Here is a 12,698-nt window from a genome sequence, read left to right on the forward strand (position 1 = left end):
CAGCACACTGAACGAATTTAATTAAGAACTTTTACACAGAATATTCATCTGCTTAGACGGCCAAATAAAGTTTTATTTGCTCTCTAGATTGTGTTCGAAGAACAAAAGCTCCGAATCAACTGATTCAACATGTGTCTTGAAATAAACACAACACCAACATGGTTTTACAGAAACAGTGCTTATACTGACCAACATTTTCTAATAAGAGACAACCATTAGACCATAATGTCTTCTTCAGCTTCTTGAATGGGATTTGTGACTACTATCCCTAATGCGAAGTGATTCAATGTCTCATAGATTATTAACCTCAAAATCTCATGACAATGGAAACAATTTATTACAAAAATACCATAACTGTCCCATTCCACGAGCAATGTCAATCTATAAGTATATCAGAAAAACTCCAGAGGACCTGCGACTGAGGCAGGGGGGTCTATCACTAAGCGGCTAGCCTTGCCGTCTGCGTAAAGCTGAGGCAAAGCGTTGGCCTCTTTTGCAGTAACGCCTTCTGCAGTCCACAACGTGACATGCGGCCATTCGTTCTTGGAGACTATGGTCTCTCCGTCCACAGATCCGACATGGGCTGTAAAAGCAGCCATCTTGTCGTTGAAGAGGAGCTCGGTGAGCTCTACGGGTACTTCTCTGTTTAGGTGTTGACCGTATCTGGCTACAGCTGCTACTCCGTGGCTTCTCTTGTGGGCAAGTGTCACGTGAGCACGTTCGAGTTTTTCCTCTATGCGGTGCTTCTTCCCTTCTAGAAACGATCTCATTGTTGGGTTTGATGCGGCCAACTGATAAGAAAAGACAAACATCTATTAAGAACAAAGTCCACACAGAATCTCGAGCTCACATTTGAGTTTATGAATCATGTTGGCTACCTTTTCAAGAAGACTGTGGACTTGAGTAACAGGTAAGTTGATGGCAGCGAAGACAATAGAACCATGTTTTGTTTTCTCTGAGCTTGGTGGTTTGTATTCACCCTTTGCTATTCTTTTTAGCTCTTCACGCACATGCTGAACCGCAGACTTGAACGGAACCTGAAAGGTGCAAACCAGACATCATGTGCTGAGGGAACTCGAAGTAGTTACAATACCAAGTATGAGATTCTAGCTTTTTCTTGTGCCTACAAGGACAGAGGATATTTACCTGAATAGAATTGAGATATTCGGAATTTGAAGCTAAAGTATTGCGCAGCTGTTTCTCCCATTTAGTCCACTCCGCTGCATAGGTCCCTTTTGAGGACTCAAGTCTACAACAAAAAGAAAATTAGAAGGAAAGCAGAAAAGGTCACAAACAACCAAACCAAAGCTATAGCTGAATTGAGATGAAGTGAAATAAAACTGTAACACAAACAAGAAATAATGTCTGTGAGCACAATCATTCATAGGGTATCTATCTCCTTTAACATGATCTATGTGTTCATCTAATCACGGGGTAAACAAACATGAGTGTTTTTGGTGTCTTCCTCGTTAGTTTTTGCTAAATATAATACTAACAAGTTTTACTGGTTTCAAGCAAATACTTCGATTTGACATAGTTAAATTTATCAAGTCATGTAATTGGTAATGTTGGCTGCCCACCTCCCATGTCTTCTACTGTGGAGCTGGAACAAGTCTATGCCCTCTTCAATAATCGATTTAACAGAATCAGGTAAAGGACTCCTGTAATACCGCACAAAGAGATGTTACTTGAGTGGTTTAGTAACCAAATGGATATAAAGTTGCAATTAAAAAAATATACCTTTCTGATCTCAACAGTGGCATCTTGACAAGTGAGCCAAATCTATCAATCAATTCACTCTCAAATTCTTTGTGATTCTGAAGGTTTAAAAGACAGTTCGAATAAATGTGAGATCCAATAATGGATAGCTTCAAGGAACAGTTGGGCGTTTGTGATAGTTACCTTTCCCTCATAAAGGTGGTAGAACATCAATAGCACATAGCCTGCATTCGAAGATCCCTTGTCGAGATTCCCCTGACATATGAAAGAAACAATAGCTTGTTAACAAATACAGGTTCGTGATCAAAGTTGGATGATACAGTTGAAGATAAACTGTGTATAAGATGCAACTGCATACCGGATGGTTAACTCTTTGAATTACACGGAACATGAAAACAGCCAAGGCATCAAGTGAATATGGATTTGACTCGGTTCCTGTAATATTCACATGGGACCCAAAAGTTAATAGTGCCAAAAAAAAAAAAATATATTGCAGAGAGTACATATGATGAGCCAAGGCATAACATCATCATAGAATGGATACATAGTTACATACCTTCAGAATCAGGAACGATTGGAACTGCAGAAGTCCTAGTTCTCCTACACATGTCTTCAATCTAAATAGGAAACACACACAAAATTATTACTGAAATGAGACTTGTTAAGACACACATAGAAGAAAGTCTCAGCGTAGAACTAGTTACCTGTCTCCAGACATCTTCATTTGGGGCATTTTTGTCAGCCAACATAATTGATTGAGGCTTTTTACGACGTTCATCAGCAACCTTTGGCCAATATTTTCCTGTGCAGGATGTAGAATATACAATCATGAGTTGGCATAAGCAAAACTGAGAGCCAGAACACTTTTGAGAAAATCCCAAATTGTGAAATACCTTTGACAAGATCACCCATCAGAGTATGCACTGGCCGATCATCTCCAAGGCCTCCTGGGGCGTTCAATAACTCCTTACAAAGTGCAGATTTAGCACATCCAGGAATACCTGGGAAGAATACAATTAACCCCTCGGCCTTTTCGACAGCTTCCTTCACAGCTGGCTCAGGAGTAGCTGGTGTCACTTCCTCTTTCTTCATAAGATCACCTTCTTCATCTAGATCACCGTCAACAAGTGCCAAGAAGTCCTCAGCTCTCACTAGATTCCCAGCAGACCCTACCAAAACTTGATTTTTGGGGCTCCGTTTAGCGTACTGCTCCAGGAATGGCTCAGCTTCGCTTAGATATATTGATGAAGATAGCTGCTTATTCCCACACTTTCTTTTTATGTGAGCAGCCCTGTATATATTAAAAGAAACACAGAGAGAAACATTCAAGAAGCAGAAACTTTTCTTAGGAAAAAAGTTCCAACAATAATATATGAGGTTAGTCCAGATGTGTAAAGTGATTCTGGTACCATTCATCAAGCATCTTGCAAAGTTCTTTTTGCTTTCCATCAGAAGTACCCCATATTTTCATTTGCCTGGATACAAAAACAACAGTAGTTTAAAAAACAAAATCAAATTACAGCTTGATAACATCAAGATAACTCTCTCTATATCTATGTATTCACATGGAGAAAGCAGCTCACCTAAGGTAATAGGCTTTATAAGCTGCCGGCCCCTCTTTGAATAGAATTGATAGACCATTGCGGATCAGAAAGGTTCTCAACTGTCAAAAGAATCGAAGTCATGTCCAGCATCACGATAACAATTCAGAGAAAGAGGTAGCAAAGTGCAACAAACCTTATATGTAAGAAACTTTAGTTTGATCATTAAGTTAGCATCATCATCAGCCAAACCATCCTTTCCTTGTTGACCACTGTTTTCACTGGCATCTTTGACCGCATTATCATTGCTTTTCAGAGCCATCTGATCCCTTCCTTTGTTTGACTTGAACAAATTAATATCAACAAAGAAACCTGAAAAGGAAAAACTCAAAAAGAATCACCAACACACATAGTTAAACAAAGGATGATAAAGAAAATTTAGGCGTTATTAAGTCTAGCAAATGAATCAGAAAATGGTGCATGGTGATTGTCTTCAAGAACAAAGCTAAAGAATAAGCAACAAAGACTGTTTACCTCGATATAAAGGCCACAAGCCTGGCGTGTGCCTGAAACACGGTAATTGTATGGTTTGAGTAAACAAAAATCAATCTAAGATCAAACTAAAAGACATAAGTAATTAACGAAGTCTTTAAAGATAACCTCATCTCTTTCTGGTAACGCCTAAATCCTGAATCACTGTGCACATGGACAACCAATTTATAAAATAGGTTATCAGGTGACACATCGTTAGCTTTATTAAAATTATGGTAGCACTTGAATGCGGCTGGAAGTCGTTTTTCCTTCATCAAGCGTATCATTTCCTGTTGAATGCAAATTTCATCAAAAACACATAAATGAATGAAAAAACATATTGCAAGTGAAAGATGCATATATAACAAAGATGCAAAGTTCAAGTTACCTGTAATTTACTAGTTGAATAATCTGCAGGCTGAGCTTGCAGGAATTTTGTTACAACAGATTTGTCAGCATTTTTCGAATGAGAATCTGCGGATTCATCTCCAAACCAGTCCAAGTCACTGGGGCAAAAGCTTGGGCCAACACTCTTTAAAAGTGCTTTTATTTGCTACAACACCCAAAAAAAAGGAAAAAGGCCCCTCTTAGAATGAGAAACCTTTACTAAGAGACAACCGCAAGAAAAATATACTCCACATTTTTTCGAACCTGTTCCTCGTTAGATCTATGGGCAGCACATATCTCTCTTAAACCGAGTCCCAAATCAAGATCAGCTGAAATATTGAAAAAAAAACAAAAAAAAAAATTAAATATCTACATGGACTTGAATAGCATGGAATATCATGAAACTAACGCAAAAAATAAACAAGGATAAGATAATGGACCTCCATCAAAGGGTGGTGGAGGATGATCTCTCAAGACATTTTCCATATCTCTGGCGCTCCCACTGCTCACTATACGCGCCACAAGACCCTCTAATATCTCACCCTGCACCTTCACATGGTCCTTGGAGGCTGCTCATTTTCATCCAAATCACTCAATGAGCTTCATCAAGTTTGGATTATTTGAAAAAAATTATATGAATTCTCAAAAAAAAAACATTACCTGGGACTGATATATCAGCAACTTCATCAAGAGCTCTACAGACTGAGGTTGCTGTCCCTTCTTCACAGAGTGCATCAAATGCGGCGAAAAAAGACGTCACTGATTTCCTTCACAAAAATACACGCAACCACAACTGTTAATATACATTAAAAGTACTTTCGACAGTGTGTTCATCCAAGCACATTGGTATATGGCTGCTCTTAGTAAAACCACAACTCTTAACGTTTAGACTAGTAAAATACATCAACCAGATTATATCAGCATATTCTTACTATACTTAGGTTGAGTAAGCTTGACAGGATCATGCCTATTTCAAGCTGTGTCCACACAAGATTGTTCAGAGATATCAAAAAGCTAACTAGAGAAACACTAACAAAACACTAGCTAAATATTAACTAAAGTTACCTTGTGGAAAACAGCCAAACGTGGTTTGTTGGTAGACGCCAATTCCGGCAAAATGCAATTAATTCGGAAGTTGAGTAAAACTTTGGCTTGCCATTGCCTAACTCGGTAACAGCCGTCACTACCACTGCAAGATGCAAATTCAACATTTCTTAACTAGACGAATTTAGAAGGCTTAATTAACTTCTGTAAGTAAGGTAATGATTATGAACATCTAAAAAGGAAAATACTTCACCATAATCATCCAGTGGGCGTTGACCATGATCTCCGAGAACAGCTGTTACCAGTTCCATAGATATACACATGCGATTTTTCTGGGAGAAGACAAGCATATTATGAGATATCCTCTTCTAGCAATTGACTAAGCCTTGAGCATTTGAAAATTTTGATTGCTTAAGGTTCTGTCCATGGAAATACCTCAAGAAAATCATTAAATTCTGCCTCCTTTTTTAACGCCTTAGTTCCCCAAGCCTCCCTAAACATCCGTGAAAGTACAAAAACACCGACCGCAGTATAACTGCAAACGAAGCATTGAAGTTAGAATCTCAAATGGCAAGCACCAGAAAGATCCACATAACAGCATCAAAAATGTTAAAAAAAAAAGAGAGTAGTAAAATGCATTGTTTCATCACAATGTTTTAAGATTCTATCTCCACTACAGCTTCTATATGTGTGAAATCTACATCTATACAACGACACCCCAACAGCAACCAGCAGGAAAACAAAAGAAATACCGTTGGGCATGATTAATAAAAAGCATAAACCATATCTAAAGCTTGAGCATGGGTCTATTCACTACTGGTTCTGCCTATGTCTAAGATTATTTGTGAAAAAGCTCGTCAGGAATAAATGAGCTTACATATTACCAAAACTGTTCTTTGCATATGCCCCACCACTGTGACCGGCATACATAAAGAGGGAACCTGAATGCTTAAGAGATACCTATAAAGGGTGGATTACAAAAAAAAAGTCAGTAAACAGTTCGAACTTCAGAGTGTCACATATAGAATGTATGTAATGTTATTTATACCTCAAGCGTTGCCAACCCTTTAGATACCATCTCAATCATCCGTGTTCTTATCTACCAAAAGCAAAGATAAACGCCACATGTAATAAACCAAACTAACAATAAGCGTTACATAAGAAGAGAACTAGTGAGAGTTTTACCTCTTGGTCCGTCTTTTCGTTCTCAAACTTGGGATAGAAAGTGGCTCTGATCTGGGCCTGGCAACAACTCGACTTGTCCACAGTAAAATCTTCCAAGAATTTTCTCTGATTGACACTAACTTTTGATCCACTAACGGTTCCATATGACTTAGGCTTCCATACTTGAGCATTATTGTTCTTTTCCTCAAGACTTAACCAACTAAGCTGGCTGTTCACTGTATCTGTTGTTACAGAACGATCACTACCGGATCCAGATGGAGCATCCATCTTCGGCTTTACTTGCCACTTCTGATCACCGTGAACTCTCTTTATCTGCCAACACAAACAAACAAAACCGTAAAGGTGCAGACTTTAGTAGTGCCCCCACACATTACAAACAAAAGCAATCAAAACAGTAAAGGTTCAGACTTTAGAGAGATGGTTATAGAAAGTATAAATTTGTGAAATTTGCTAAAATCCCAATACGAACCCACCTGCTTTTTAGGCATATCCGAGCTGAAACAGAGATGGGTAGCTAGGGTAACGTGGGGAGAAGATGATCGGAGAAGAGAGGAGGTAAGAGAGAATGTCAAGAGTGTTCTGCGTGGAACCAGAGACATCCACACGTGGATTCTTCTAGTGCAGACCACGTATATATCGAGATGGAGTCTCCAACAAAGCGGTTGAGGTTTAACTGGCAGGAAGAAGACGGAGAGGCTTGTAGAAACTGTTGTGGTGCGGTGAAGAGCACTGTAACGAAGATGGTTATGCTAGTTAATGGGCCTGATGTGAGCCCATTTTCGTTGCTGTTGGACCATATGAACATCGGAATAAACAAATAACGGTTCATATGAACCGAATACAATTATATAACTTGCTGATCGGTTCGATGCATTAACGAGATCATAACCGAATTGATTGTAGTTCGGTTCGGTTTGTTCAGTGCGGTTAAAATCTCAGGGCTATTTGGAAGAATTGTTCCAACTTAAACTATTTTAAAAACTTTTACACCAGATCTGTTTCAAATTCTATAAAAATAAAATTATGTAAATTATTTTTAAAAAACCTATAGAATGCAAGAAATACGCGGAGCCTGTATTCTTTTAATTCCCTAGGATGTGTTTAAGCGTAATGTCTGAGTCGCAACATCAAGATCTGAGCCAAATGTGAAAAGTAGTTTTAATAGAACGGTTCAAGATGATGAAGACATAAATCCTCATAAGACAATAAAATTGTCGGTTTTAAAATCGTATATAATATATTTTTTATAGTTTGTAACATCTTAATATAAAAATATATAAAAAGAAATAAAATTTAAATTGCCTGTAAAATATAACCTTCTTGACATAATAATTCTTCCGAAAAATTCACCGTATATTTATTACATTTCATTGTCTCTCTAACATGTGTAGGCAGTATGCTAAATTGCTAACTAACCCTGAGTAACTTGATATAGTAGGGTTTTGAAGGGAACTAGTCAAAATCATATAGTTAATATCACATCAGAAGAGGATCACACCACAACATCAATGAGTTGGTGTTGAAGTATTTGTCTTCAAGGAATCCAAAATCATTGCTCTCTTCGTCTGAGCTGCTAATGAATTCATCATGCTCACAGTTTCCCAAGGAACTCTCAAAGGCCATCATCTTGTGTTGGTCTTGGTTTGGTTGGTCCATGTTGTTAATCAATTCTAGTAAATTTGATCTTTGAAACTGCATGCTCACTATCTCCACTTGAGCTTTTGCAAGCTCTGCTTGGAGTTCACTCACTTGTCTTTGTAGATTGTATATCGCACCTGCAGAGCCATACACCGGATCTCTAATTCTGGCTTCGGCTTCATACACCAAACTTTTCACTGCATCAGTTCTTTGTGATTCGGGAAGTTCCTGAAACAATAATAACCTTTTATGATAAATTATAAGCTAGTACTTTTTGTGTTTGACCAACAAGAGTAAAGACCGGTCCATCATTCTACAAGACTTTTTCAAAGATGCATGGAAAAAAAGTTGACAAAGACAATTGATCATTATCATTATATATGTATATTGTTATTATTAATTAATAGAAATTATATTTTTACTATGTGAACTAAAGAAAACAAGAAGGAAAAAGGGTTAGATATGTTGAACATGTTATGCAGCTTTATATGAAGTTTTCATTGACATTACAGAACAAGTAAGGTCTAATTTTCACATAACCTATGACTATGACCCTATTTTTCCAAAACAATCATCTCAATAGGTTCCTAACTAGAACAAAGACAGCATTACCATCTATCTATTAATGATATAAATATATTTGGTTTTATTTAAGATACAAGTTTTAGTATACTAAAAGAAACTACAATTATTACACCAGTAGTACATAGTTATAGCTACCTGCAAGAGCTTAATGATATTGCTGGCTCCAAATACACGGTGGGCGATGCTGAACTTGGCTGGCTCCGTTGGAGGAAAGTACGGTGCCAAAACGCACTTCTCTCCGCAACGCCGCCTCAGGATTTTGCAAGCGGCGCATGGGCTAAGCACCACACGCTGTGGTGGAGGAGAAGAGGCCGGAGAAGCATAAATGATAGCGGCAGAAGCGTCACCTTTAGTCTCCATATCAAGCATTATCAACTTAGGAGGTGAAGTGCTTTTTGGTGGGGAAAGTAGAGAAGTGTAGTATTTATAGGGAGAGAGATAAAATGAGGTGATCACGTGACATCAGAAGCTCGAGTTATTACGTCATATATTTTTGGTTGAAGCATATATATTTTCACTTTACTGTGGTTACTAAATTCCCTCCACGCTTTCAAGTTTCAACGGTTGCTTGACTTTGGCACAAATAGTTTCTTGATCTCTTCTTGATTTTTCTCCATGCTTAACTACACATTCCAATAAGACACTAAAAGTCCATAACTCACGTACATTGGTTAGTCGTCTACGTACGAGTCTTCTACTCTTAACGTCTAGATTCTAGAATGGTGTTTCTGCTTATGAAGATTTTATCATCAATAGACTCCAAGATCACATAAATGTCTTCTAGCTAATTCTTTCTTTCTCAAGCTTGTATAATCGTTTTCAAATTGTTAACACGAAACTGGAGTTCATATATCAGATATGAAAAATTGAAAATACTATGAAACAAATATTAAGAGTTTGATGAGTTTCTGACCTAAAACTAATTATTTATAAGTGGATTGATTTATCTCTCAGCTTATATCACTTAAAATTTTTCTAATGTGGGATTTGGTCTCTAATATCCAAAAGAATATTTGAACCACATATAACTTTGTAGAATACTTGATGCATATAAAGTTATACACGATAAATAAATTTTAATGATAGTACAGTTTTATTTATTTATCTTATCAAAGTTGATCTTTATTCACCGGTGACTATTTGCAAGTCGTACTTTAAGTATTGGTAGCTAGTGAAATAACAACACAAAAGGCCAAGTGATTATTGTAGGTGGCCTAATTTTTGCTGAATCGTATTTTGTTTTTATTAACCAATATTCTTGGAACTCTTTTGTATTTTAGCTATGTATATTTGTCTTAAAAGACTTTTTACATGAACGACTTATCTTTAGAAGTGACGGTATCTATACGAAAGATACAAAAACACTAGACTCTAAAAAAAAAAAAATATATATATATATATATATTAACAAATGAAAACTGTGTTTAAGACTTAAGAGTCACTTATAAAACAATATACTGGATCGAGGTAGGCTTACTTCCTAGGGTCCCAAAATGATCAATTATTCATAGTAGTATCAATTAATAAGAAAACTAGAACTTTACCTGCGCGAATATATAATTTGTGTTTGTATTTAATGATATACTAGGTGTTTTCCTGCACCATGTGCAATAAGAAATTATTTAAATCTAATTTATATTTAAAAATAAATTTATTAAATATTATATATTTTACTATTTTCTTACTAATATTTAATATATATTTGATATATATTGAATCAATTTGCATAAAACTAATAAAATTGTATAATTATCAAAAATTTAGCCTAAACAATATTTATAAAATTTGTAGATATATAAGAAACTAATGATTTTACGATTAGATATTTAATTTTTTAAAAATTGTAGAAAATTTTGAAGGCTTTAGTAATACAAATTGTATAATTATACAAAAATAATAACATTTCGAAATTTGAAATGTTATAGATAAATATATTTATTTTATAGATGATGTATGAGCTATTACCATATTTAAAAGAAGTTTACCAAAAAAAAATATCAATATTAAATGTAATATATGAATTATTACCATATTCTAATAAGTTTGCCAAAAATATAAATCAACATTAAATAAAATTATTCATGCCATATTTTTCCGGAAGCCATGTCATCAATTTCAGTAGCAATGTCATATTTGTTTTGTGAAATTGATTGTAGAGAGGACATGTGGCAAAATCACTTCGTAAATATAGTTTAGGGGATTTCTAAATGTAAATGTTACATTTGTACTTAATTTTATATTTTAGCATTTTAGCGTAAAATATATCACCGATATTAGGTATTATATAAAAAATCTAACATTTATATAATAAGATCCCTCTTAGATATATAACGAACAAATTTTTTAAATAAAAAGTACGAGAATAGACAATTGTGAATTAGCATGCTATTTATAAATGAATCATTAGCTATAATATTTTTAAGAAATTAAAATGATTGTTAAACTTCTATCAAATTTGGAAAATATACAAATTAAGATTTATATTTGTAAGAAAATAAAATATAATATAAATTTGATGTAATTGATAAGAAAATATAAATGGTTTTAAATTTGTGTACATTTAAACCACGACCTTGTGGATGTTTGCTTTTATTTTTGTAAATAAATATTTATTTTGTCTAAGTGATAATATGTATTTTAAAATTTTACATGTGTTAAATAATTATTTAATAACATTAATAAGCATAATAGTTTTATAGTTTATATTTTATAGTTTATATATTTTTATATTATTTTATCTTGTAAACCGTTAATTGTATTACCACCATTTTTAGAATATGATATGTGCATCTATACAAATGTTTTATTTTATTTTTTTGGATCAAAATGTTATGAAAATGTCTAATAAATTATTTTATATACATGGTAAGTTTGTAAATAATTATAATGGTGCATGTAATATATTTATATTGGTAAGAAGAAGAATTTGTTCCAAAAAAAAAAAAAAGAGTAACGTGAATTGTGGAGGAGAATGAGACAAATTTAACTTATATTGTTACATAAATATTTTGTGTATGTTATTGATATTCATTAATGTTTATAATATTAATATGACATAGATAAGTTAAAAGATTTATATTGAATTGATAGTGAAATTAATTTAGGAAATGTTTAATTAATTTTGAAAAAGACATAGAAAACATAGAATTAGGAGTAATTATTACTTCGTTAATTTTGGAAAAGACAAAGATTACTTAAAAATAGGTTCATTTAATTATTTTTGTGGCATTAAAGTGTAAATATTATGTAAGTTTAAGGGTTAATCTCAATTTGTACTTCTATTTTAATATATTAGATTTTAGAAATCATTCTAAATAGAAGAATGACACGTATAGTCATGTGGGATCACTAGTTATTGGGTGTGCTCATGTTTCCACCTTCAACAGCTTGCTATCTCTCTACTAGACTACTACTACTCTACGTACTCTCGACTAAATCTCCAACTCCTTTATGAAAATGACGAAAGATTTTTCTTCTTTTCTCTAGATATATACTGTATATATTGCATCACACGCACGTATATCCACGCCCAGTTAGGTACTTTAGATGTTACTAGAGATAAATTAGATATCGACTTTATGATAAGTCTCTGAGGTTTCTTTTAACGTCTTTCGTTCTAGTGGAACTTATCTGAAGTATTTTCTTTTAGACGTAAAAGTGAGGGGTTTTTGCCAAAACTAATCCACAACTTGATTTTAACCCCAAACTTATACCAAAACTTGAATCAAATGCAAAACTAACCTAAAAGCCTAGTGAAATTACAGCTCAGCCCCTTGTGAACAAACAAAAACACAGAAGCCATTTTTACGAATATAGCCCCAGTAAGTCGTCTGAGTCGTCTGAGATGTTGGAAGTCGTCTGGACGACTGAAGTTTACGTCGTCTGGTACCACTTTATTTTAAAAAATAATTTATAAATCTTGTAAAAAAATATTTTGATGCGTGAAAAATAAAAATCAGGTGATTATAAACAGTTTTAAGTGATATAAATTAAGATATGATAAAATTGATTTGTTTTGAAGATAGATGAGTGGAAGTATTGAATCATGATATTCTTTGGTTTAGGAGT

At 34.5% G+C, this 12,698-nt stretch overlaps 2 protein-coding genes across 3 annotated transcripts; both read right to left on the bottom strand.

Moving 5' to 3' along the window:
- Positions 1-279: 279 nt before the first annotated feature.
- LOC106402303 (tRNA ligase 1) lies at positions 280-7,133 on the bottom strand. 2 transcript variants are annotated; one of them, XM_013843010.3, is made up of 26 exons: positions 6,881-7,133; positions 6,408-6,719; positions 6,271-6,321; positions 6,100-6,182; positions 5,658-5,757; positions 5,476-5,554; positions 5,244-5,367; positions 4,839-4,945; positions 4,619-4,747; positions 4,443-4,507; positions 4,180-4,344; positions 3,921-4,081; positions 3,795-3,826; positions 3,457-3,632; positions 3,303-3,382; positions 3,129-3,194; positions 2,613-3,010; positions 2,424-2,521; positions 2,276-2,336; positions 2,078-2,154; positions 1,903-1,974; positions 1,741-1,817; positions 1,581-1,661; positions 1,147-1,249; positions 879-1,037; positions 280-791 (listed from the first exon to the last, which is right to left on the bottom strand). In XM_013843010.3, the coding sequence occupies exons 1-26, from the start codon at positions 7,004-7,006 to the stop codon at positions 393-395; spliced, it is 3,381 nt and encodes a 1,126-aa protein (XP_013698464.1). In that variant the 5' UTR covers positions 7,007-7,133; the 3' UTR covers positions 280-392. The 2 variants fall into 2 exon arrangements, with proteins under 2 accessions (XP_013698464.1, XP_013698466.1); XM_013843012.2 differs by lacking the exons at positions 6,408-6,719; positions 6,881-7,133 and having other exon boundaries at positions 6,107-6,182.
- A 555-nt stretch (positions 7,134-7,688) lies between these two features.
- On the bottom strand, positions 7,689-9,035 carry LOC106397927 (LOB domain-containing protein 1). Its single transcript, XM_013838559.3, has 2 exons — positions 8,766-9,035; positions 7,689-8,273 (listed from the first exon to the last, which is right to left on the bottom strand). The coding sequence occupies exons 1-2, from the start codon at positions 8,997-8,999 to the stop codon at positions 7,884-7,886; spliced, it is 624 nt and encodes a 207-aa protein (XP_013694013.1). The 5' UTR covers positions 9,000-9,035; the 3' UTR covers positions 7,689-7,883.
- Positions 9,036-12,698: the final 3,663 nt, after the last annotated feature.

The sequence above is a fragment of the Brassica napus genome, chromosome C8 (assembly GCF_020379485.1).
Source record: "Brassica napus cultivar Da-Ae chromosome C8, Da-Ae, whole genome shotgun sequence".
Taxonomy (NCBI): Eukaryota; Viridiplantae; Streptophyta; class Magnoliopsida; order Brassicales; family Brassicaceae; genus Brassica; species Brassica napus.